Source organism: Rhipicephalus microplus, unplaced genomic scaffold (assembly GCF_043290135.1).
Source record: "Rhipicephalus microplus isolate Deutch F79 unplaced genomic scaffold, USDA_Rmic scaffold_42, whole genome shotgun sequence".
Lineage (NCBI taxonomy): Eukaryota > Metazoa > Arthropoda > Arachnida > Ixodida > Ixodidae > Rhipicephalus > Rhipicephalus microplus.
In genome coordinates this window covers 673,364-699,708 of record NW_027464615.1, presented here as the reverse complement: position 1 = coordinate 699,708, position 26,345 = coordinate 673,364, and the positions used below count along the sequence as shown (strand labels likewise).

The window sequence follows — 26,345 nt, the reverse complement described above, 5'->3', positions numbered from 1 at the left end:
GCACTCAATTGTAGGGATACAACTTCTTTTTTTAGTTCAGCAACATCTATGCCCGATTCTTGCAGCTTGAGTAAGAACCTGCCGACGACGTTTTCAGATGTGTCCTTAGCCAAGCTGTTAATTTTAGCCTCGAGGTCTTCAATTTTTTTGAGAGTTCAGCATTAGTTGGCATGGTAAATACTCTTGATAAAAAAACAATTGCAGACACAGAAAAAATGCAAGACAGAACGCAATTTTTGGCAGCAGCGGCAGTTGAAAAAAAAATAGAAACTATACAGAAAAGAGCTTGAAAGAATACCTGCAAGAACAGGGAACTCTGCTTAATTTGTAGCTCGTGCAATGCCACTGCTGCCAGTGAAGAGCCGGTGCTGGTGCTGGCAAATATATAAGGCTTGCTCCCCGGGCAGCGACCTCCAGCGGCGAAATCGTTGAATGCTAGCAGCAGGCCACAAAGTGACCGCGCAGTCGCAGCTTCACCACATGTGGATGATCCAGCACCTTCCAAGGGCAATGCCATGATGAAGCACCACGAAGATAACCGCCGATGAAGCAGCCGGGACGGGCAAAGAAACGGGTGGTCAGGATAACTGCAAGAACGGGGAAATCTGCTTAATTTGTAGCTCGTGCAATGCCACTGCTGCCAGTGAGCTATTTGCCGAGAAACTATTGGTGGCGTTCTTGTCGCTTGCAATGAAATATGCAAGTCCTTGAACATTTATTGCTGATGGTCTATAAAATTGGCTCTTTAATAATCAATGCAGCGCCATGAAAGTGGAAGAATACAGTAAACAGAAATCTTTTAAATGGATATGCTGCTTGAACAGAGCAACTCTCACTAATATAATTTTATTGATTTTGTACTTGGATTCTTCAACTCTCTTCCTCTCTCAGTTAACGGAACTCCCGTTACATGGAACACATTTTCCTGGCCCCTTCTGGTTCAATTTAACAGGAGTATACTGTATTAAAGCTTTTTAAAAAGCACCCTGTGATATACCTGTATAAAAACACAATAAGTGAGTAAGCGTGTAGTATAAACGTTTGCCATTGTCGTCCCAGCATCTTGTTTTATGTCAAACACATGGGTCACTTGAGAAATTTGTAGCCTGCTCAACTGCTGCACCGAAATGTGCAAACATGTTTTGTTTTTCACTTGGTTTTGGAGCATGAAGTTCGAGAGAAACTCGTAAAAGTCAGTTTCATATGGGCTTTCTTTCTAGCTTTATGCTTGAAAGATTTTCTTCCAAGGACATTTCTTGCACAGAAGTTTATCAAACTTGATATTTGAAAGAAAACTGGTTTCATTTTTAGTTTTTCTGTGTGTGTGCATGCATTTTTTTTCTGTTCGGAGTAATAGTTGGGCATGTTTACTGTTACCATCGAAGTGTGGAGTGAAATTGACAGAGCCTGCACTATGTATTTCTCTCTTTTATACATCATCAAGCTTAAATTGAAGCTATTTGACATTCTTCGGTTATTTTTTTCCTGCATCAATTTTGGTTTTCCTTATGCAGTACTGGATCAATGAATACACGGCTCCTATTGGCCTCGGAGTATTCCACACGGGTGTGGAAATTTATGGAACAGGTAGGTGTCCCTTAAATATGAGTATCGTTGCAAATTCAAGTGTCTGTAATTAAAAAAAATTAACAATGACAGCTGCAAGATGTGTCCCCATGCTGAAGAGCATCCTAAACTAAATATTGCAATAAAAATATGATTGCTAGCTTCTGACAAAAGCCTGGAATTGTGTGCATATGCATGTTTATATGAATGAACGTTTGAAGGTGATAGTGAAGTATTTAAGCATTTTTCGTACCAGTGACGATTTGATCTACTTTTGGTGCTGAATTAATCTGTTGTCTCTTTAATTGACCTGTGGCTTTGTGCTGGCAAACCACATGTAAAGCTGTTTATGAAGGGGGCTTTCTGGTAATTTTTTTTCTAGTGTGATAATTTACTAATCAGGTGCAATTCACATCATAATGCTTTTCAGAATACGCGTACGGAGGTCACCCTTTCCCGTTCTCAGGAATCTTCGAAATCCCGCCAAAATTTGCCACCGACCTCGGAGACCAGTTCAAGTACAAGTGAGTGAAAGGCTCTTATGTGGTGTACTTGTTATGCACTTCGATCCGTATAAACACTGAATGCAAGAGAATAATGTGGACAGCTGGCACTTGTGGTGCTAACAGTGGAGCTTGTGGCCGAAACATAGCAATGTCTGAATTAGGCTCTACTTGACCGAATTAGTAGTCTTCATTAGCATTGCCTTGACCATCATGTCCTAATCAGCAAGGTCCTCTCTCTGTTCCAGTTTCTTTTTCTTCTTGCCTTCCATTTATCTGTTCTGTGCTGATGTATTGTTTTTCTTTAAAAAGCAAACACATTGAAAAAACATCTACATAGCATATCCATTGCGTCAACTTCAGTGGATATGCTGGCTACAGGCCTTTTACGAAGTTCCAGATTACTAGACGATACAGAAAAATGCGCTGTAACTATCCTCATTTCTCAAGCGTATGTCACTGAGAGAGCAAAGTGTCCTGAAGTCTAAGATGAAGAAGAGGACAGAGAAAGCGTGTGGTGCCCAAGTTATTGCATCGCACATGCTTGGCACAGCTTAGTTTTCTGGTCACACGAAGCAGCGGGATGGAAAGTTTAAACATAAGCACTACTGTTAAAACAATGGTTGCATGATTATGTGCAATCAGTGCCTTGTTGACGCATGCAGGCAGAGCATACTGGTGGGCCACACGGACTTCAACCAGGTAGACGTGCGAAAGATTGTCGAGGAGCTGGGAAACGAGTACCGTGGGGACAGATACCACCTGATGAACAAGAACTGCAACCACTTCTCGGGCGCCCTTACCAAGGTGACATGATGTTCTTTTCCTCTTGGTGCACATCAGGATATGTAGTCATCTACAAATTGAATGGTAGCGAGACATTACAAAGTAGAACAGGTTTCGGTACTGACAACTCGAGAGTGCTGTGTTAGTACTGCTAATGATGTCATTGCCGAGGATGACTTACGTCTCGTGTTGAACGTGCAAGCTCATGTCATGCTGACATTATGTGTACCTGCCGAAGTAAGGACGAGGCAATGCACATTAGTGAGCTAAAAGTTGTTTTTAGCTTCATTCATGAATTTAGCTAAAAATTCATGGTTGTACATGCATGCATGTGTGTGTGTGTGCGATAAGGATGGAAGTAGTGGTAGGCATCTGGCAACATCTGGCAGAGGTAAATGCTGCCTGCTTCGTAGAGCCACATTGCTTTCCTCTTAGGCAGGCTGTGTTTTGAGATTGCAGTGACAAACAATGAAATCAGTCTGAAGTATCATGATGTTAGCTGGCTGGGCACACGGATTTACACCAGTGTAGAGTTGTGTACCAGGTGAACAATATCATTCTATGGCTTTTACAGATTCTGGTGTAGGTTTCTGAACACATATGTAGCTTGCCCCCTCCCCTCTTACCTGCAGATCTTGTGCGGTGAAGAGATCCCGGCCTGGGTGAACCGACTGGCCTACTTCAGTTCCTGTGTGCCTTTTCTCCAGCGCTGCCTGCCCCGAGAGTGGCTGACACCCATCGCACTACAGGCTAGCTCCCCTTGCCTATGAGTCACACATTAAATTCGCCCCGTTGTGCACCGGGGACGGTGCTTTCGATGCACGCCTCTTTCTGCTTTGCTCTGTGCGTGTGTGTTTGTGTATGTGGAGCAATTCTCGATGCTTCGTTTTAGCATGTGTGTGAAGAGTCAATTTCACATGAAGACATGCGTTGAGGTGTGCACATGCAGAAAAGGTTTAATGTGCACTGCACAGCATTTAAAGAAAGACCAGCTTCTTTGATTCTACTTTCCTGCAGTACAGTCATGTCGTGCAGCAAGATGTACCAAGATCGAAAGGGTACCACTGCTACAGACTGTCGTATGTGTTCCTTAATAACGCACATGCCATTTTCAATCTTAATACTGGCACAGTGGCTTACAGGCACATTACGGGCAACCTGGCAGAGCAGTTTCCAGTGTGGCGCTTAGAACTTTTTTTTTTTTGTTATGTGAGACCGGGCTAGTAAGTATACATAACTTACCTACAGCTATGCCATATCTTGTCACAGTATGAGCACTGAGATGTCTTTGTGCTGGACAGTGTATTTGTCAAGATTTAGGAGAGAAGAGGAAGTGACGCGCACAGCATAGCGACAACAACTTATGAGAGGTTTTGGGTAGCTCTGTGTCATTCTGTGTTATGTTCGTAGCTTCTACATGCTCTGGGTAGGCAGATCTATGTCATTTCGTTTACCAAGCTTGCATTGGTCCAGCATCTCACAGCTGTTCATGATATAATTAAGCCTAATTAAAATAGCACCAAATGCTAAGAAATATAGACCAGTATAGTGCATCAATTTTTTGCTTGATTAATTGAGGTTTTTATAACATGCCAAAATTATACTTACGAAGTGTACTTTATCGAAGTAGTTCAGATTAATTTTGACCACCAGTTTTCCTTATATTTCACCCTCCGAAACGCAGCGCAAACCCATTGTGGCAGTTGGCACTGCTCTTGGCTCTGACAGAGCATGATGACCATTGCCATGCATGCAAACCCGTGTATTTCTTATTTTTTGAATATGCGTGGGTCTTGCGGAATAAATTACTGTTGCACGTGGTACTGCTCATTGTAAGCGGTGCCTCAACTTAGGGGAGCATCCTTGATTTTTTTTTTTACAATGCACTCGATTGGCATGTTACATGAAAGTAAGTTCGTTGTATCTGGACGTTCGTTATGAAGGTGTATTCCTAACACCATATCTATTGCAAGACTATTTTTTATTTACTTTATTATTATAACTGACATTTCGTTATATCCGGGTTTGTTATATCAAAGTTTAAGTGCATTTCTGCAATTCACTACCGCTACATAGAGAGGGGTGCTACAACACCTGTGTCGCATGTGTTCACGACGATGCCTCAACAACTGTGGTTCGCCTTTTGTGCGCCTACACACTGCAGCCTACACTGCGCGCTTTTCTAATTGCTCGCATTTGCGACGAAGAACGAGTATGTCACATGAAAGGAAGATGCAGGCATGTACATCATTTAAGTCGGAGTGTAATTTGAAATGTCGTACATTAATGATGTAAAATACGAAGAAGTTTGGTTATCGTAGAAACCATTGCAAGCATAAAACCATTTACTAGTGAACACGCTGATTTGAGTGATTTGATTAGGATTTTCGTTGCAAGCAGTCATATGAAAGCAAGTGAAGCATAGGGCACGTTCTTTGTAGCTTGTAAGTTTCAGGTATACCTACTGCACCTGAACTCCGCTTCGTCGAGCGGAGTTCAGCGGATAGTGGAGGGGACTGGAGGTGGGGAGGGTTTTGAAATTGTTTGGGCGACCCCTAATAAAAGATAGAATTTCAGTTTAACGAAATTTCATTATGATGAAGTAAACTGCTTACTCTACGGACTTCGTAATATTGAAGTTTGAATGCATAGACTCCACAGCGTCACTTGCCAAGTGTGAAATGAAGTGTACGTAGACAACAGTCACAGTGACACTTCTACAACCTACCTTTTTCGCTTGCACAGGCCAGCATCCAAGAGGGCAGCACCTCCAGGGTCCACAGTCCCTCGTCCACTCACCCACCGTCACCACCGTCTCCACCAAATCCCCCACGGTCTTCGCAGAGGCGCGTGCCTCGGATCTGACACGTGGCCCCCAACTCTATGAAAATGTCACAGACACTACCTTCTTCCCTCCGTCATCCGGCCCCTCTGTTGCAAAGCGTGGCACTACTGACGTTGGTTTTCTGCTGGTGAGAGGTGGCCTAGGTGTGGCTGTGGCATTTGCTGTGGTAAGTGAGGCTTTTTCGATGCATTCACACTTAAAGCTCAGTGTCGTAGCAATCGTACGCAAAGCTTGCAGGCGCTGTGTTAGCGTTCGTCACTGAACAGGAGCGTGAAATGGATTAAGGGGGGAGGCTACCTTCGAAGGGCAACTTTTTTGTTTGTTGAGATATCTTAATGAAATTTTCAGGGTACACTAATAGCAAAGCCATTTGAATAACCACAAAGTTTCATGCAGTTATGTTCACTGGTTCCCAAGTTACAGCCATTTATCAGGGTAGTCCACATGGGTCCCTTAGTCAGGGTCTGGAGAATTTGAAAAATGTGCTAGCACTGTGAAATTCACTATGATGATTCCTGGATAGGTGCTTTAGGGCAAGACAGAGCCCTTTTTTAGGGGCGAAGCTCCTTATGGCGTGGCTTGGGCGTCCCTCGTATGTAACCACCAGTGGCACATACCTGAAATAGGTATAACACTTGACCTCCAAGGTGGTGCCAGTGAGAGATTTCTTCTGTGCGTTGTTTAACAATAAAAAATAGTGCTCAATGTACATGCCAATGGCTGCTAATGGGGAATGAGAGACATGAGCATTCGGCTTTTAGTCAACGCGCACGCTGCGATCCCCATTAGCAGCCATTGGCATGTACATTGAGCACTATCGGACAAGAAAAGGATGCTACATTATACTCGCTGGGTGTAACCTCCTTAGCTTTAGAAAGGTTTAGCGAGCGTTGAGCCGCAGTGCCATGAATACAATGAACTTGTATATACCATGAATTAACTCAAGGTGGTTAAAAATGAGAAGTAGATACGAAGCGCAAGCCGTAAGAAAGTAAAAGCCGAATTCTCCTGTCTCTCATTTCTCATTAGCAGCCATTGGCATGTAAATTGAGCCCTATCTGACAGGGAAAGGTTGCTACGTTATACTCGCTGGGCGTAACCTCCTTGGTTTTCGAAAGGTTTAGCGAGCGTTTGGTCGCAGTGCCATGAATACAGTGAACTAGAATATACCATGAACTCGAGGTGGTTAAAGGTGGGAAGTGGACCCGAAGCGCATGCCGTAAGAAAGTGTGCGTGTGCCACCTCTCGTTTAGTCCTTGGAATGTCCGCTGGATGGCGGTGCTTCTATATGGGGAATATATGATAAAAAGATGCGAGATGGTGGGACTTGGAGTGTTGAATAGATGAACGAACGGACACACAAACAGATGCATGGATGGACGCATGAACGGATGCAGGGGCGGATGCATGAAAGAACGCAGGGACGGGCACACAAACAGACGCATGGACGGTCACACAGACGGACGCATGGACGGACGAATGCTTCGCCCCACTCTCCATCATTCACTCCGTAGATATGCTGCCATTTTTTTAAATTTCCTTGCCAAAAAATGTTAGCAGAGCACTGAATTTAGTGTTCACAATTTGGCTCTCATCAATGAAGTTTTAGTTAATTATTACAAATTACAGACACAATAAATTGAAAAAGCGGGCTTGTCTTGCCCTGGGCAATTTATTAAGGTGCATAATAAAAAAAACCTGATAGAAATCAGACCAGCAGTTCCAGAGAGATCACCTGACTAAGCAGCCTCACTGGCCAAAAAAGTCATTCTGAGAAAATTGACTTCGAAAGTTTCAAACATTTATTATGGTCTAAAATGACCCTGCAGAGTAGCTAGATGTGTCCTTAGGCTCTCTTTTTCTTTGCCGCTTTTCCTGCTTCTCATTCATCCGTTTCTGAGCCTTTCTCAGACGCAGAGAGTCTTTCTCCGCAGCTCGTTGAATGGTTAGGTGGCCAGGTGTGAGTCCCACTGATGACGACAACTCTTGGGTGGCCCTGTAGCAGCCGGCATTATACCGCAAAACTGCGTCATGCAGTGCTGTCTCGACAGCAATCAATGATGCATGTTGCTCCTTGGGCATCAAGGAACATAGGACAGAATGGAATGACTCCGATGCATTTTGCGTCTTTGCTCCCAGGCAGCGTTGCAGTAGAGAAGCCTGCGAAAGGCGCTGGTAGACTGGCAGCAGCGCCTCTGCAACGTAGCCCGGAAGATTGTATTTGTGCTTTGGAGGTGGCACGCCATTCCCCTTGCAGGCATTATGACGGCACCACGAGTCTGCACCTTCCGGGCACAAGTCATGGTGAGGATCCTCGTCAGTTGAGGTGACGTGATAATATGACGCCATCACTGCACGCTGCATTGCAGCCACATTGTTTGAATTGTTCCGCAGTGCCCAGCCATAATAGTCTGTGAGTTTATCAATAAGGGCTTTTGTCAATCTGCCCTTCCCTCCCAGAGCCTGTTCGCTTTTCTGCACAAGATTACGTAGGGCTGTGCCCATCCTCTTCCAGACATGGTTCAAGCATTCTTCTTTCACAATAGGGACTAGCCCATAAACATTGTCTTGTTGAAGGGCAGAGAATGTGGCGCTGTCCCCATCAGATACAATGGTTGTATACCGGAGGTTATGCTTGGACAGTGAACGTGAGAACAGAGTTACAGCTGCTTCAACCTCCATCCTCCCAGACCTGGCATCAGTGTTTTTTTGGCACACATGGTGCTTCGACCAGCTTGCATAGCCCTCGTCTTCAGGCTTCGGTCCTACCTGGCAGCCGAGACACTGATTCGATAAAACTACAGCATGCAAGATGAGGCCTGTGTGATACTCGATGATTGCACCAACTCCAATGTGAGATGTATGTCCGCGCTTATGCCACGTGCCATCATAGTTCACTGTAATGTCCTTGCAGAAAGATGGGTCCATCTCCTTGTACACCTTTTTCACAGCAGAAGCCGATTCTTCATAGAATTTATCCAGGGTCTGTTGCTGTGGTTCTCTGAATTGCTTCAGGTGCCTCTGGAAAGTTCTGTGGTGCAGGCCACGGTGGGAAACATTCATAGTTGCCCAAAAGTCGTTGAGGGCTGTCTGTCCCTTCCCTATTTGTTTCATGGCCGTAATGGCTCTTATATTCACGTCGAAGGCCCTTGACTCGTTCTGACGAGCAGAGCTCCACGAACTTGAAACTATTCCACAATGTGGACATACCAGCTCAAGCTTCGTGGCAAGTCCAAGCTGGGTGCCTCCTTGAACTTTCATCCCGGTCGCGAGGCAGCGCGGGCACGGGTTCTTGGACAGCATGTCGCTAAGGGCATCCCCTTGCACGAGGAAATATCTCTCGCCTTCGGTCGTAGCGGTGGCAGCTTCGGGTTCAGGCATCATCGCTTGAAACTTCCTCTCGGTCGCTGGCATAGCGCCAAGCTTTCGTTGCACAGCAGCACGTTCTCTCTCCGCCGTCGCCAACTCCTCGCACATCCGAAAACGTGTTTGGAAGTGCACAGTCGACGACGCGGTCTCACTGTTCGGGGCCGGAATCAATGCGGTTGGCGAGCGCGACACACCAGGCGCACTTAAGCACGAAACACCAGCCTCACTCGTCACGACGGATCCTTGTGCCGATGGTGTAGAAGTCTCGTCGCTAGAAGCGTCGACGCAATCGTCTTGAAAAGATGAAGCGGAAGCATCGGTGCAACTGTCGCCGTGCGTGGGCGTGCAGGTGAGCTTCGCCATGCGTACGAGCTTCAGCTGACGCTTTCTTGAACCGAACGCGTGCCAAGTCTTGAACTTCGAAATGCCCATCGTGACCGTCAGCGCAACAATCCGCGTCCCGTGAACACGGCGGAAGATCGTCTCGTGAGGACGGTAGTGATCGTCTCGTAAAGACGGTAGAAGATCGTCTCGTGAAGACGGTAGAAGATCGTCTCGTGAAGACGGTAGAAGATCGTCTCGTGAAGACGGTGAAAGATAGAGGAGCACGTGTGACGACCGATCGGAATGATGGCAAACGGGGCACACAAAGAACGCCGGCATTACAAGCGCCGGTGCAGACGACGAGCCGGCGCATGCCGGAGAAGCAGCTACGTCATCGCGCGCAGCAGCCAATAGGAGCCGCGCGTTCCCCCATTCCCTCGAGAGGCGCACGCTTTGTCCAATCGCGGCTTCGCATCCAGGCAGCGGGACATTCGAAAGCTTCCGCGAGCCCCCCAATCGTGAGCGACTTCCGCCTTGGAGCGCCACCGCCACTGCCGCGGGTGGCGAAAAAAAAAAGCGCAAGAATTCACAAGCAAAACAACATCAAGATGGCGGCGATCGGCCGAGCGGTTGGGAAATGGCGAGCGCGCGAAGTTGGGGTATTTTTGGCGCTCGCTCGCCGCTTGCCTGCTGCCGCGGCATGTTATAAAATTTATTTGACGTACTTTCGCGATGAATTAGACATTGATATTTACAGTAGAGGCAGTTTATGAGTCATACTGCCCGAGTATGTGGTTTTCAAAAAATCGACTTTTTCGCGATTTTTCGGTTTTCAAAGGGCGCGTCCCCCCTTACACCCTGGGCTGATGGTCATCTAACTCAAAATCATCTGCTGTTACCTTATGATGAAATAAAGTTTTATCATTCATCTAAGTCTTAGGCACACGGAACGCGTCTTGGTGGCTTTCAGCTGCCTATGCTGCCGTCGCCAGTTGCGAACACAAAACTCGTGGACTCTGAAGTGCCTACCAGCAGCTCACTTTCATCTTGAAAGTTGCCGTGTACCTTCCGTATCACCCTACAGGGTAACTGCAGAACGTACATAACTTATACCCCTGTCACACGGCCACCAACAAACTCCGTTGAACACCGTCAACGTAAATCTCCCCTAGGGGGTTCGACGGAGAAGGAGTTGTGGCAGTGTCACACGGCAATGAGAAGGTTGCAACAGTTGCCGCAAGGGGGCTCAGCTGGCGCTGTTTGACTTTCGGAAAAGCATTCTAATATCATCTCTATTGATTTTTTTGTGAATCCTTGTGCGGTTTTTACAAAAAAGCACTATTAAGTAAGTATGCGACTAACAAACCATCAAAAATAATTTCAAATAAAAACGCATTTGCTAAATATAGCAATGCTGCTAGTGACGCTGGCCACATTGTGCTTTTAGTTGTTTTCTTGCCGATATACATGCTCGGTACGAAAGTTCTTATGTTCTGCCTCGTGAGCGCACATTTTGTGTTCTTCAGCCATGAGTGACACAGCGGACGACGTGAGGAAGTAATGCGATATTGCGCTGGTAATGACGTTGATCGGCTGGCGCCGGCCAGCCCGACTCGCGAGGCACGGTGTGTAAGGCATCGGTGTTGAGAGTAAGTGAACTCTGGCGGGCGTAAATATATGTAAACACACACGCGTAGTGATTGAGTACTACAACAAAAAAAAATGTTTAATACTGCAAAAATGTATTATTGTTTCACTGCAGCCACTTCGTGCTCGAAATTTTTCTCTGACCTCTAGACTGCTGGGGACGAGAGTACCTCGTTTCGCTGCGAAGGGAGATCGTCGAACGTCCTTTGCAAAATGCTCTGTTTACCTTCGTTTGCGTAAGGGTGGCCGTGTGACATGGGCTGCAACTTCGTTGTCGTAAGGACGAGGGAGTTAAACGGTCTTCGCGGGTGCCCGTGTGACAGGGGTATTACACTAACACACCGCAACGTGCACTTGCCACTTTGACTTGACTTGAATTGGATTGGGGCGTGTGTGTTGATAGTGTGCATAATGCTTAAAAGGTGGCGCCAGGCTGTCTTGCACTATCATCATCAGCGGTTGGAAGCAGCAGATGACATTGTGGTTGCAATCTTTTGGGGGTGCGATAATTACTCGCGAAAAAAAAAAGTCGTATCTTTGTTGGGCATCGTGGGGGAAGTGTGAGAATTAAGCGAGTGCCAAGATTACATTAGTAAATACAGTATGTTAGCCGACAAAAAGTACATGTGGTTTGAGCAGAAAAATAGCACGACTGTCATTCACAAGTAAGGGCAGGTGCGCTATGGTCCTATGGGTGAGGTTGCCTTTTTTTCTTAGATTGTGACCGAGTACAGCAGCGTGTTTTTTGCATGGCCACCGTTGAGTTTGTGGCTTTTTGCTAGTCATCATGCGGTATGTGATATGGTCATTGCATAATCTTGCATCATATAACTAGGTTTTTTAATTCACTTTGTCCTGAGGAAATTTTTTATGATTGCACCAGTGTATACAGTTCAGTTCAATTTATTGCCTTTAAGAGCCGGGGGGGGGGCTTATTACATAAGAAGTAGGGTTTTGTTTAAGTTAACAAGAACTGATGATTGTTTTAGTATTGAAGTTAATAACACGGTCTTGAAAGGCAAATGATAAAGCGATAGTGACGATGTCTTGGGGGAACCCATTCAGGTCCATCAGAACGAGGGGCGCATAACCATGGTTGCTTTAGCCTCGCGTTCCTTTACAAGGTTGAGGGAAGCTGCCACTTCTCGTCGCGCCGTGCAATTGCCACATCGTACTTGCACCATTGTTCAGTTCATCGCAGTAGAATTACTCTGTGCCATTACTGCTGTAGTGCACACATTTTATGTTTTTTTCCCTCTTTCTTTTCATTACAGAAATCAAATGTGAAAAAAAAGAAAAACAAGCAAACCTGGTTGTTGAAGCCCAAGACATGGTCATTCGTCGTGACTGACAACACGTAGCGCCGGCCACCTGGCATCCTTTGGTGCTGCAAGCCTGTTGTGCCATTCATCTATTGTGAAAACGAATCCCTGTGTGACACTCCCGAAAGCCCCGCGTTGATTGTGCGTGCACATGTGTTGATGAACCTGCCATGTTTACACTCGGCAGCGTACTGCAAAACTAATGTTGTCGCCGACTCCCTTGAGGAAAGCTGCACATTCAACGGAAACCCAAGGCCACGTTGCAGCGAGCCGGCCACCTTTGACAAGCCGCGACGAACTTGTCTTGTCAGCGAGTGCTTTGATTGCCGACCGGTGTTATCCGATGCATGGCAGGCTCGACGGTGATTCCTCTACTCAGCTCAAGTGTGATACGGCAGATCGCACGTTTTTGAAACTTAAGAATTTCAGGATTAAGTTGCCTTGAAAGTGCCCGAGTAAGTTTTGGGCATTCTTGCAGCTGTCATTGCGGCAGCAAAATTTTTTCTATATAGCCGTACAGCAGCATGTATTCTCATTCTTTCTATTTCTTTCCCACGATTGTACTAATAATGTAGCGCTTCGTTTTATGCCAAATCTCGCGTATGCATTGACATTTTTAGTCTGGCTTATTCTTTCGGCCATTTTTTTTAGTGCTGTGGGCACGTTTCTGCATTTAATATTTTTTGTATGTTTCAAGTCTCGCGCACTGCGTCGTCTCGTGCTACCACAGTGGGCAGTCAGTAGCTCTCTCTGCCAAGTTCTGCGGTGCGTTCATTTGACCTAAGTGCACCACGTAGCTTGGTGGTTGCTACAAGTCACGACTGTGGTCTCGCATTACGCAAAGCGCGAGCCATTGACTTTTTGCCGCGATTATGCTATTTTTGCGAGACCAAAGTATTGAGTGACGGACAACAGGTATTTCTTGTTGCTTTATATGCTATGTAATGCCCTTTTTTGTTTGCAAGTCGAGTCGACCAATCCTCAATACCTTGCCGGTCTTATATAAACTAACGAGACCGGTCTCTTCAGTGTTGTTAATGTTGCATGTCGCATTGTGTGTATTTTTGTAACAAACTTTATACGAATTGTGTCATAGTTTCTAAAGGCTTCGTAGTTTTTCCATTGTGCTCGTTAGGTACTTCATTTCATTGAGTCAGTTTTAACATCAATTAGTGCCTTGGTGACGACAAACTTCAACTTGAATACTCTAAATATGCTCTTCAACTTGCAACTGTTCAGTAGCATCAGGGTCACGTCCCGAAAGTATTTGGAGACTACGTAATGAATGCAAAGCAACCTAGCTACAGTGGTAGACTACGATCCCGAACATTTTTGATCTTCAGTAACTATGGGCCACAAGGTCACACGTCACTTCAAATAGCAGTTGGAGACAAGGTGCATACTGTGAAACCAAAAAGAATGGGCCGAGTGTATCATCAGCCCTCTCGCACTGCTGAAAGGACTCTGCGCTGCCCTGGGGATTCCAGAGGCCATGCTTTTCCGAATGCAAGCAACCTGGCTTCACGAATTGGGCGCAAAGGGTGCCTTATCGACATCTTTTATTGAAAAAGGCTGTATGAAAGAAAGCTCAAGTTGTAAAGGCTGCTAAAATTCATCCAACTTTCCACTTCCTCTTCATTTTTCATTGCCAGGTAATTGAACTTTCTATCAGCAACAGTAGCTAAACATTACAAATATATACTGGGAATGAAAATCTCATTGAGAGTTCGTTGTGTGTGTTCACATTTGCTGCGCAGGTTGTGTCATGTTTATACAGTGGGAAATTTGAGGTTTTTGAACCTGATGGATGTGACCAAGAACTATGGCGTTGTTCCGAACTTGAAATCAAGGTTTCGATTCCAAAATTTTGTTAGAGCGCTCCTACCCTCATTATTTCTCAAAGTTGTCGTGTCATCGCAAGGTTGAACACTGTAATTTATTATTGCATTTTTAAGCACTCCAATTGGCTACCTTATCTAGTGAGTGTTGGCATCCAGTATATATCATTCACGAAACGAAAGTGACTCCGTTTTGCCCTTTCTTGATGTCCTGTCTATGTTTCCCTCATTCTTTCCCCTTCTTGTCCATTTTTGCTGAATCTCGTCAGCGACTGACATCTTGATCGCGGGTGCTACTAATTAATTCACTGCCAGGTGCACTTTGTTAAAGGGGCTGTTTCTTAGAATTTCGCTACATTACTGTATTAGTAGTAGTAGTAGTCAGCAAGCGCAGTGAGGTAGACGTTCACAGGAACGAATAAATGTACACACTGTGTTTTGATCTTTTTTTATCGCTGCTGCTTGTGTTGTGGTGTTATATTTGGGTCTAGCTGAATGCCACTCTCTCGCATTAAGGCTACATTCGCAAGGAGTTCGTACCCATAGTCAATGAGTGATTTGATGTCACTGTCAGTGGTTGAAGCAAGCATTTCAAGAAACTGCCAGTGAAGACTGTCGTTCTTTCTTTGTTGTGAGACATCGCTGGTAGATTGCCAAAGCCTGAATCCCTTTCAGGTTTCCAAAGAAATGCATTAGGAAACCAACCACTATGCAAATTACTTGTGCCAGGCAAAGGGCATGGATATCTGGCAATATAACTTGGAACTTGTTCAGCTCGTCCGAGACTGCTGTCTAAACATATATTAAATCTACGATGAGCTGATGCAATGTGCTGCGATAGGCTAGGTTTTCTTGTGGTGCAGAAAGGGCTATTGTAAACAAACAACTAACCCTAAAAGCCTTCTCAGTAGTATTATAGGAATAGTGTGATGCGATGGTGGTCTTTTTGTGCTGTGAAGTTCCCCACAGTAGACAAGTGGGTATGCAGACAACAAAGCAGCATTGTTCTAAAGCATATCGGTTGCCAATGAACGTTGGATGCGTTATGGCATCACTATAGGGTGGTCTGAAACATAAGGCTGAGACATGGTGTCGCAGAACTCTCGGTTATTATGCAGCCCGTGCCGACTGAACAGCACGTCCCTCACTTCGTAGTGTCACTTTCGTCTCGACCGAGAAGCTTCTTTCCCTCTTGTGGTGTATGCACGGTTAATTTACAACAACACATTGCCAAGCAAAAGCAATTTACTTCAACTTGGTTGATGTTCCAAGAAGGTTGGTAAAAGCTGTGCACTGTTTGTTGGCACTTTGTTGTACAGAGACGACATGGACTGATGAAACTTCTTATTGCTACTACGACTGACTGCATTAGCAATTGGAAATGCCACACGCTGTTGTAGGCAGTATTTACTTCACTGAAGACAGCGCATTCGCAGAGCCTGTGTAATTAAAAAATGCCACGCCTTTTAATACATTTTTGCCTCGCGGACAGTTGACAGCAGCTGTGTATGTCTATTGAAGCAAAACTGTCTTTACTGGTTCTCGCTATGCGCACAATTGTTGAAAGAGACGTCCTAAACTCTTTTAGAAAGACTCAGCATTGTGGCCTTTTTTTTTTCTGTATGTTTTATTAATTTGCACATGGAATATGACTAAAGTATCCTATACGGTGAACATTTGGCCCGCTTCTGATTGGCGGATCACCGCCTTGTAGACAGGTATGAAGAGTACAGCAATGTTGATGCATTTGCTAAGCCAAACAGTATTAAAATGGACAATTTTTTTTTTTTATAATAGCAGCAAATTTTCGCGGACATTTGCTGTTAAAGTGCCATCTTATGAAGCAATAGTAAATGCTTTCCGGAGTAAACTTGGTATACCTTGACGGCGACCACAGGAGAGGAACTTGCGATTTGGAAAATGTACTACTGAAAAGCACTACTGACTTAAACAAAAGGTATTTCTATGCACAGCCTGATTTTAAAGTCAATGGAAGGCCCACAAACAATTGAATAATATGAAGCAATAATAGCCTACAGTCACTTAAATACAGCTGTTAGTTTCTACCCGACATAAGAATACCCCTTTAGAGCATACTAGTCAATTTTTCGGTTTCCGTGTAACCTTGCATATCAATGCAACAATGCAAGGTACTAAAGGTCACAGAATGGTGTACGCAAAGTCGCTTGTTACAACCCTTTATTTGCCGACCTTCTCTTCGATTTAGCGCTTATGAGCATCTTTGGAGAGCGACAGAAATATGAACACAGAAGGAGGCATGAACCATATTTGTTGGTTTGTCAAGTAGATAGGGCTAACACAAAAGCAATTCCAAAAGTCTTTGTAGGCACGTATTTTTTAAGAAATAGTTAGTGCATTGGGGCAAAAGCTCACATGAAAAGTGAAGCATTTCTTTAGGACTTTCCAACTTGGTTGTCATATATGTGAACTTACTGTTTGAATGTTCTGGCTAGCGGGTTTACATTGGTGTTCTCTCTGTCGGACAGTTGCTCATCAGCTACATTCAGGCTTGCCTCATCTCTATGCAGCAATGCACTTTCTGCACGCATTTTCTGTATTGTCAGTGTGGCTGTAAACACTTGTAGTGTATTCTCTATCTCCACAGTTAGCTGAGGAATATCGCATAGGGGATAATCTTTACGCTGTATTCTGCAAGTCTTTGTACACCTAATTGGTTTTACTGTAGCTAAAGATTGACTTTGAGACGCTTGCACAGTAACAGATCTAAGTGGCGCCATCAACCTGGCATAGTACTTCTGCAAGATCTGGCCACAACGCCCTCATCAGGGGCAGCTCATGACATTTGAATATGTTCTGGAAGTGCTTTTTTGGACAACAAAACAATTTCACGTACCTAGCAGTTGCATGTCATTGGCACGCTTGGTTAAGCTTCATGTTGAATGCAAATATTCAATGCAAATATTGAGAGCAAATGGCTTCATTTTATGGCACTGACATTTGCCGAGCAGAAGCAAAGGCATAGAATCACTGGCAGTGTTCAGAGTGCAACTCTTTTTGCTACCTTGGAAGATTTGTCAAGCTCTGTGAATTGATGCATATGTGGAAGGCATAGCCAAATTTGTTTCGTGTGTCATCAGATGCTCTTACAGTTCAGCTAACTTGAAGTGAACACCGAACTTCGGCTCTAGCAACTGTCGTCATTCGGTATGTCAGGCAGCTCAGCGAAGGGAGGATGCATTTGCTGCATTCACGTGCCAACTGCCCCCGTGTTGACTGAATTCAAATGCGAAAAGCAAGGCGACTAATTATATTAGTCACGAGACTACTTTTACTCCGCTTCACTAGAGGACAGTGTGATGTGCTCTCTGTGCAGCAACAGCTCTGCTTCCGGTTTGGCAGCGCTCCAACTTTTCCCTCGCCCACCCGAATGCTCTGGCGCTCAACAAAGCAGTTTGGGATGTCTTTTGAACGCCCCTGTTCATCAACAAATGTGCACCGTTAAGGCGCGGTCTTAGTCTTTACGATGCTGTAGCCATGTGTGCTAATTAACAAAGGTCTGAAGCAAGTTGAAAGTGTGGCGGCATTAACCCTTAATTTTCTCAATAAAAAAATATCATTTCACAAATTTATAATTTTTTTTTCCGTGTTCTCTGGAACACTAGTTTTTTTTTTTTTTTTTAATCAAAAACATAAATAAGTCAGCATAGGGCAAAGTTTGTTCCCCTGCGTAGTAGCTAGCAGTTTTTGTTGTAGTATTGGCCAAAAAAAAAATCTAGATGCAGATGCTTGCAACCTAAGCTAGTCTGTGATCTAGTGTAAGTAGACTCTCAGTAAATGTAAATCTTTTAAACAGAACTACTGCTTAAATGTAACTATTACCTCTGAAATGCTTGGTTCCGGGCTTGTATTCTGCACCCATGCTCTCCTCTCAGTAAACGGGACTTCTGTTAAATGTAACATATTTTCCCGGTCCCTTCAAGTTCCGTTTACCGAGAGTCTACTGTACATTCAAAATGTGAGGGTTTGCTGTGAGAAGTAATGGATTAACCAAGGCGTTTCACGGTGCTTTTCATGAATTACTAAAGCAAGTTCATGGGAGATGACAAGCTGCCACCACATCTATGCCTCCGCGAGGGGGTTTCTTGTTCAAGGCATGTCGTGAGGGGAGATTTGATGCGACACACCCAAGTGGTGCAACAGGGTTTTCACGAGAGTATTTCCAGCAGTGTGTTCAATTTGCGTCTACTGTCTGCACTCTAACAAGCCTCATGTAGTAAGGAGACTTTCTCTTCCCCACCGAGCCATTGTTACCATGGGCATTTCGAGTACTTGGGATCTGTGGAACACTCCAAAAGTGTGCAGTCGTAGTTAATATGTACCTCCGTGTCTGTGTAGTAGAAACCGGACGAACAATGTTTCATTGCGGTACCTGAGCCCGTCGTGTGCCGAGGTTTGAGAAGGGTGCGCCGTGCAATAGGCAGGAACCCAGTTGCCTTTGATGTTGTTTGACGTTTCGAGCTGAATGGTAGCTCTGTTATTTGCGAAATGCCGGCACATCGCACCTTTTCACATCTCGTAGAGCTCATTATGAAATGCGGAGCTGCAAGAAATGCATTGCCGTTGATCCAATCAAGATGTCCAGTTCAAATTAACTGAAAGAAGTCCTGGTTACTGTTTTCTGTTGACTACAACTGCAATACGGAAGTATTGACATGATCTCACAGCTTAAGCAGCAAAAATGCAGCACAAGCCTCGGTGAACTTGAAGCTGGAAGTTTTAGTTCAGTCTACAAAGGAAGCTTGCCTACTTTCATTGCAGAACGATTTTTTTCGCTTAACTTTTTGCCTTTTGCAGCTGTATGCTCATACACTTACTATACTCAAACCTCATAACAAAGCTGCACCTTATACAAGATGAACTCTTTATATCCAAGAATTTGTTGTAAAGGTATATTCTTAACACATTTTTGCAAGAGTATTAATTTACTTCGTTATAACTGACATTTCGTTATAACTGCACTTTGTTATATCGAGCTTTGAGTTGCTTCTAAACTTTGTGACATGGCTGTAGGGCTTCATTTCATAAATAGAATTTATTTCATGGTTATTGGTTTGTAGAAATTCTACACACAGAGGAGACAAGTGCTGTCAGGCTGAACTTTGTCCTTTACCATTTGCGAGGACATATTTATAATACACGTCACTGACGGTGCTTCATTTGTATGTGAATAGGTTCCATTGTTTAAATGCAAGATGTCTGGTTGAGTCGGCACTTTGGTTAGCATGTCAAATTATTATAATACCATTTTGCAAGATACATGTACGTGCACTTACCAGTGTCCTCACACCTCCATTCGAAGCTCATATCTTATATGTAATCTTGCACAAACTACACAGCTCTTGTTCTAACGCCTTTACATTCAGTAATACGAATCTTTTAAGCCCTCATTGTGCACTAACATGTTCCTTGTTTTACTTGTGCCCGCATGACTTATTTCATGCATATGATTTCTTGCAGTGTGTGCGATTTTTTTCGTTGCTGTTGTAGCTGCAAAGTTGTCAAAATGCTTGCTCGTGCTTCTTCTCAATGTGTCCGTCTCTAGTTTTACTTTTGAAGCACTGAAATGTGAGAGTCATTAAAAAAATATCAGGAACATAATGTGTGGGGTTTTACCGTCACTAAAAATTCAAACAATTGTGTTATCCCTTGGCAGAGCCAAGGATTGCGCCTGCATGGAGGAACACATAGTTTGGGCAGAACATTGACAGAAAAGGACGACGTACACAAAATTATCAAGAATATAAGCAGATTCAAGGTCACTGCGTATTATAAGCCCGGAATTGTTCAATATGAACGTGTTTATTTCAGTTATTTACAGCAGTCTCGAAGGAATTCTATGCAAGTTGACTTACACTTGGGACAAAATTGTCTTTAGCTAGATTTGGTGCTTTTTAAAATCTGTAAGAAAGACAAGCGTTCGAAGAGCAGACACATACGTATTTCTCTCTGCTGATGGGCAACTGACGAGTATTCTAATGCATCGGATAGTTGATCTAGAGCACGTGTAGCACACTATATAACCCTTCCACTGAAGAGCATCAAAAATATTTGCTAAATGTGGCACACGCCATGATATATCAATGTTTGTTACAACTCCCAAGCAACGACTGTGTGTTTTTGTTAAAGTAAATTAACCGTTTCCACCACACTGCCTGCCAGAATGAAACCTGGCCATTCGCATGGCTATGTTGTGTGCCGTTCTAAACTGTCGCACATTGCATGACACCCAGGAAGGGTTTAATTGCACCACAACAGCTTCGGGTTACGTGACCCTTATATAAATGTCACTAGTAACTCCACTAGTAGAGTAACATGTTGCTGCTGACCCTTGCCCTGGCAGTAGCGATGCTGGAAAAAAAAAGGTCAAAACCTCATAGTGACAAGGTTTAGGTTACTGGAGTTCCAGCGACACGGGCGTACCTCCAATACTGGTGAAATAGCGGTACTTATAGGTATGCTCGATTTGCCTACAGCAATCAGGACCAATTCACCGCAGTGATCGAGAAGTTCAGAAATTGTGCGGAGCGAGTGCGATGGTGCAGGCACAGTGCAACACCAGAAACGAATGAGGAGGTGCCGACAAAGTGGCCCGCTTTATATACGTCGTTCGCATAACATTGACAAGTGGCAAACAGCATATGCGGACAGCTTATAAGGCGCAAACATCTTGAAAAAAAGACACCACGAGTAAATGTGGTTAAGGCGTTTACGCCTTGATTTTGAGTCATCTGCTCAGCTGATAGTGCACACACACAGCTGCACCAAGCTGGCACCATCAGCATAGGGGGTGCAGAAAAATCGACCAGCACTGCAGGTTTTTGATGAACCGCATGGTTCAGAGTTCACTAGTGCTGCACCGCTGAAATGTATGGCAAGGTGCAGCATTTTGTGAACTGGTTCAGATGGTGCAGGCGAATCATAGAGTACTGATGTAATGGCAAGCAGAACCTTGCATTTTACTCAAATTGTACAGTGGTGGTATGACACCAGGCGTGACATTCCTGCTTAGTTCACGTGAAATTGAGCTATTGGGGTGCAAGCACTCCCTATGCCCATGCCGAGGTTGACAGCTGGACTTAACAAATTAAAAGCCTTGAATTTCATCACAGGTTTCTCACTTGTGGCAACAGCTGCACAGGCCAAGTATGCCAAGTGCGCATCGACTCAGCCTACTCAATGCAGCATACAAGGTTGGGAGCTACACATTCTACGCTTAGAAACTAACGTTGCCACCACAACAGGTACAAGCGGCTCAGGCATCATTGTTGTACTTGAAAATGGCATAGTGCAATGGCGTGCTTTGCTTGGCAGTCAAAGAAACTTGATTGCACGCACTCACCGCTACTTACATGTCCTCACTTGACCTTAGGGTACACTGTAAAAGTAAACCGTACTTCAAACAACTTAAAAACGAAGCCTGAAAAAGGAGCAGGCGCGCGAAGAGGCACAAAGCATATTGATTAAATTCGGCTAAAGAGTCAATCATAAAGCAACTTCAGGAGAATAACAAAGTTGCCTCTACATTCACTAAGTTTCTGCAGAATGCGGGGAAGCTATATAAATGCCTGCACAAATAGCAACGCAATAACTGAACAAGGCCCATCTGAAACTTCGGCACAGTCTGAACAGTTATACAAAAAATAAAATGCATTACACCACAGTTACAAATACTGTGACATCAGGCAGGCAGCAGTTTTCCACATAGTACAGTGAACACGTCACCCTTCCCTGTACCAGATTTCTGGGTATAAGGGTACATCGTCTAACTCTGGGCTAATAATAGTCAAGCTGATGGCCACAATGACAAATGTTAAGCATCTTTTTGGAGGCTGTCATCACAGAGTGCATGAATTCTAAAAGCATGCAGCTGAACAATTGACTGCCACATTATAGTAGTGTATATCTGAAGAATGTGCTCACGTGGGCCAGTTCATATTTGAAAAAAAAAAAAAAAAGGAGTCATAAATTAGAGGTGAGTATTTAAGCAATAGTGTTGAAAATAGAACTGTTCTTGCCGGGGAAACTTGAAAAATTGGATGATTGTGTAGTTTTCTGTCAAGGCGACATGGTGCACTCACAGCGGTGATTCCCATCGCCCTCAAAACATGTGCAAGGGATGGTGGCCCACGCACCTTACTGCTTTTGGTATGCTTCTTTACCGGAAGCAGTTATGCAGTACTGATACACGAATAAAATGTGGCGCAGCAGACCTTCACAGAAGGTCTCAGCTTAAAATAAATGTCACACAAACAAATAGGTTGATAATTAAACTAAAAACAAGAAGTATAATAAGATTTGTTCTATTCAAATATCTCTCGTGATGCTACACACATACACATATAGCAAATATTTTGCTGTAGCAAGATAAAATGGCAGATGATGTCTTGACAACCACTGAACTTCACGGCTTACACGGCGGCGGTAGATCGCTCTGCCAAGTCGAATGCGGTGCAGCGTTGAGACGGATGCACACCAGGGTAAATGACCTGACACGAGCACAGCAGGGAAGTTTACTCCTTCAGGCCATCACAACACCTTACTCAAAAACGTTTCACACTCGGTGCGCTGCGTGCCCTACCAGCGCACGTAAATGCGACTGCCATCAGTGATGTCGTAGAAGCTGAGGTCAAGGCGCTCCTTGTCCAGCACCGACTCCTTTCCTTCCTGAAGGAGGGCGAAAGGAAGTTCAAGAAGCACTTGAGCAAAGACCTCGACTAAGACGCAAGACAATAACTGTGACAGAGCTGCAATTACTCTGTGGCACTTGCACTCGTCCTCATTTTCGTATTTCCATGTAAACGGCTTGTTACACGAAGAAAAGTGGAAATTTTGAGGGCTTGCTTTTCATTGTTAGACACAATATCAAATGAAAACTATTAGACAACACAGCAAAGTAAAGTATAGGGGATGTTATTAGTAGTAAATAACTGTAAATGTGAAGAAAGTGGCCGGAAAGTTAACTAGACGTTGGCAGAGACCGAACCTGTGATCTTCGAATATCGCTTCCGATGCTCTACCAACTGAGCTACCACTGCATCTGAGCGCGGGCTCGCCGTCAAAACTGGGAAGTGAGAGCTCGAGAAGCTGAAGCGGCACGGGCTCGCCGCTAACGACAAGCCACCGATTCGGGGGGGGGGGGGGGGGGGGGGGGGCGAAGGCTCGTGACGCGCACAGACAAGCGAACCCGGAGTTGAGAGCCCGTGAAGTGGTGGTGGCACAGAAGCGCCAGCAAGTGGATCCCGAGGAGGTGCGGGCAAAGGATGCTGCAGCCAACCTCCTTAAGCGATCGCTACCTGAGGTTGGTGGCACCGACGTGCGTATTAAGCGTGACTTTTTAGATCGAGAAATGCCACAGCGGCAAGGTTTGCGACTGCTTGTGGTTCGACAACAATTTGATCACCACTTCCAGCATCAGAAACGAGAAATCCCAAGTCAACGTCATCGCCGATCTACAATGAGAGTTTGCCGCCAGCAATCAAGATCATAGTGAGTACACCGTGTGCTCTACTTGCGAAGACTCCCGCGATGAGCGTAACGAGCCCTCTCATTATTCATCTCCGGTGCTTCACTCACTCATCATCATTCACTTCATGGAAATGTGGGATTTCTTTTTTTCTGTCTGTTAGCGTTACGTAGCATGTGATTTTATTATGGGTCTAATACTCCCTCGCATACTACCTGAAAGCATCAAGTCTGCCACATAGTAGAACAACTGCCTTTCACGCATCGCGCACCAATGTCTGAGAACCTTTAAGATTATGTTAGAATCTCCTGAAAGGCTTGAGCACGTAAACATTTAGTTGAGTTTGTTATTGAACTAAAGCGACCACCAGCAATATGCCACATGTATAAATGCCAACACGCCTAAACCACAGATCAAATTATCAACAGCCAATGCACTGTTCACTATCAGTGTACAGCATATATATATTGCTATAGTTCAAGATTTCGTCTCATGGGCACAGCTTCGCCCAAATAGAGAGTCATGTTGAACACATCAACTGCTGTCTTCGTCGGCACGACCATGTGACATCTGGTGGGGGTGCTCTTTTGAGGAGGTGCTCTCCACGAAGGAGCACCACCTCCACCAGGTGTCTATACTATGAATGCTGTACTACATTTTTGTTTGCTTGCTTTACATGTTCTGCCATTTCATTTCCTTGGAATAAAAAAAAATGAGCTCAGGGTCAGTGCTTTTGTCCACATGTTCATTTTGCATGTGTGCACTGAATTCCACAGGTGAATGAGTTATTTAATTTCGGTCCCTAAAGACAAAGAAGCAACTGGTAAGCATAACCATACATCATGAATCAGTTAAACAAGAAATTTAACTACCTTGATCTCTTGCAAGGTCAAAAAGATTCTCTAACACTGGGTGAAAAAGAGGAAAGTTATTTTCTGCCAGTCCTACTGCTTCTAACTTCTAGAAATCCTCTTTGAAACACACTGTGAATCCCGTCTTGAGGAGCGGCTCAAGACACCTACCTCATGACTTGCGAGCGAAAGACAGAGGCGGCTCCCTTTCCGGGGAAACAGCTGCGTCACCAGGGCTTTCAACTTCTCCACCGACATGGACACTACACCACAAACAAGGCAACAAAAAACGGAAAGAGGTTCACGCTCAGGCTGAAAAGAATCGTACATGACCTGTATACTCTACATGCTTTTCTTTTCAGAAACATATGTGCACGTCGCACACGCTATGAAGCAGTTTCTCGCGTGCTATGAATATACATTCGAACGGACATGATGCATCCACCCAATATAATGCAAAAGAGAGAGATTTCTGGAAAGTCATAAAGTAATATTGGCATTTCTGAATATTGCATCTGTCTAGGTCAGTCATACCTACCTAATGTGTTTTAAATAAAATCATGACACATATCAATAGGCCCTGGTAGCGAAGCTAGCAGATAGCATTGCAATGCCATGATGAATGTGCATTGAGCGTTTGGAATAAAGATCCACTTCAATGATGTCTATTATGACCATTATGATACCAACGCCTATAATGACAAGTCAAGTGAGCGCTCGTGAAAATGCCCTATAAACAGAAAAGTTTACTATCGATATTGCGGTCCTACCAGAAACGGAAAGCATGCACAGATTTGATAAAGAATGTTGCTTTCAGTAGTGCCTGTACTCGGCACTACAATATTATTTTACATTACTTATGTGGATCTCTATTGTCACTGCCTAAAGTAGCCATGTGTCTTTAAACTTTTTTGGGCATCAATGGCAGAAAGTATCCCACATGTTACTCCACACACAAATTTTTAAACACCGCATTTCAGCTTCTGTGGCAATGATGTTGCAGTCAGATTGGTGCTGTAGTTAGTTTTTTATGAAAGCAATAGCACTTGGCAATACAACAAACCTTGAATATGTGATAATTAAATTGAAACTGGAACATAACCTTAGCCACATTTACCAATGAGTTCGCATGAAATTTTCAGTACTTACATGGTAGGCGCTTCCTAATCGGTCCCCGGTCTGGTTCTTGTGGAGCATGAATTTCAATGGCTGGAGGGTTTTCGTAAAGGATCATTTCGAGAGGCGATGTGTTTGTGACAAGCACCAGAACAAGCAGATTACTGGAGGTACATTAGCGGAGAGCCTCTAAGCAAGCACATTCTCTGTTCATTGTGCAAAGCACTAAACAGACTGACTGAATGACACCACTTCCACACGACATCTGTACCCTTATAAGAATTGCCATTCAGAAGGGCTGTGCCCCTGCGTTATTAAATACATGCCAAAGTTGAATGCCTACAGCCACAAATTATTTATATACAGTGAGAATTTTTGTGTTACGCAATCTTTTTCAAAATCTTTAATATGAACACCTTCATAAAAGATTTCTGTGAAAATTTTCAGTTCGTGAGTCAGTTTCGTTAGGTTTAGAGAATGTGGACACCATGCAAAGATAAGAATATCATGCGAGAGAACAGCTACTCTTCTATTTACAGCATAACTGAAAAACGGGAATAGAAAAGTGTACCTGATGTATTGTAAAAAAAACATTAAAACCAGTGAACATAATGTGTCAGCACACTGATGGCCTCTTAGATTATTTTCACTAAAATACTTAACAAATATTATG

General features: G+C 44.2%; 3 protein-coding genes across 6 annotated transcripts in view; 1 reads left to right on the top strand and 2 right to left on the bottom strand.

Moving 5' to 3' along the window:
* The window catches only part of LOC142761620 (deubiquitinase DESI2-like), a 33,892-nt gene extending 14,052 nt beyond the window's left edge, over nucleotides 1–19,840 (top strand). For all 3 annotated transcript variants that reach the window (XM_075884636.1, XM_075884637.1, XM_075884635.1), the window contains exons 3-8: nucleotides 1,515–1,587; nucleotides 1,997–2,090; nucleotides 2,735–2,876; nucleotides 3,488–3,604; nucleotides 5,601–5,866; nucleotides 12,315–19,840. In XM_075884636.1, the coding sequence (XP_075740751.1) occupies nucleotides 1,515–1,587; nucleotides 1,997–2,090; nucleotides 2,735–2,876; nucleotides 3,488–3,604; nucleotides 5,601–5,720 (546 nt within the window). In that variant the 3' untranslated portion in view covers nucleotides 5,721–5,866; nucleotides 12,315–19,840. The remainder of the gene's footprint in view (nucleotides 1–1,514; nucleotides 1,588–1,996; nucleotides 2,091–2,734; nucleotides 2,877–3,487; nucleotides 3,605–5,600; nucleotides 5,867–12,314) is intronic.
* On the bottom strand, nucleotides 7,485–9,239 carry LOC142787015 (uncharacterized). Its single transcript, XM_075884633.1, has one exon. It carries the CDS (start codon nucleotides 9,175–9,177, stop codon nucleotides 7,513–7,515), a length of 1,665 nt encoding a protein of 554 aa, XP_075740748.1. The 5' UTR covers nucleotides 9,178–9,239; the 3' UTR covers nucleotides 7,485–7,512.
* A 168-nt stretch (nucleotides 19,841–20,008) lies between the features above and the next one.
* The window catches only part of LOC119167352 (tubulin-specific chaperone E-like), a 32,166-nt gene continuing 25,829 nt past the window's right edge, over nucleotides 20,009–26,345 (bottom strand). For both annotated transcript variants that reach the window (XM_037418820.2, XM_075884634.1), the window contains exons 12-14: nucleotides 25,706–25,765; nucleotides 24,728–24,819; nucleotides 20,009–22,906 (exon numbers count right to left, since the gene is read on the bottom strand). In XM_037418820.2, coding sequence (XP_037274717.2) covers nucleotides 22,817–22,906; nucleotides 24,728–24,819; nucleotides 25,706–25,765 — 242 coding nt within the window. In that variant the 3' untranslated portion in view covers nucleotides 20,009–22,816. The remainder of the gene's footprint in view (nucleotides 22,907–24,727; nucleotides 24,820–25,705; nucleotides 25,766–26,345) is intronic.

Bases quoted from the DNA above. Each gene is read 5' to 3' on its own strand.
- LOC142787015 (XM_075884633.1), bottom strand. From the start codon at position 9,177: ATGTGCGAGGAGTTGGCGACGGCGGAGAGAGAACGTGCTGCTGTGCAA.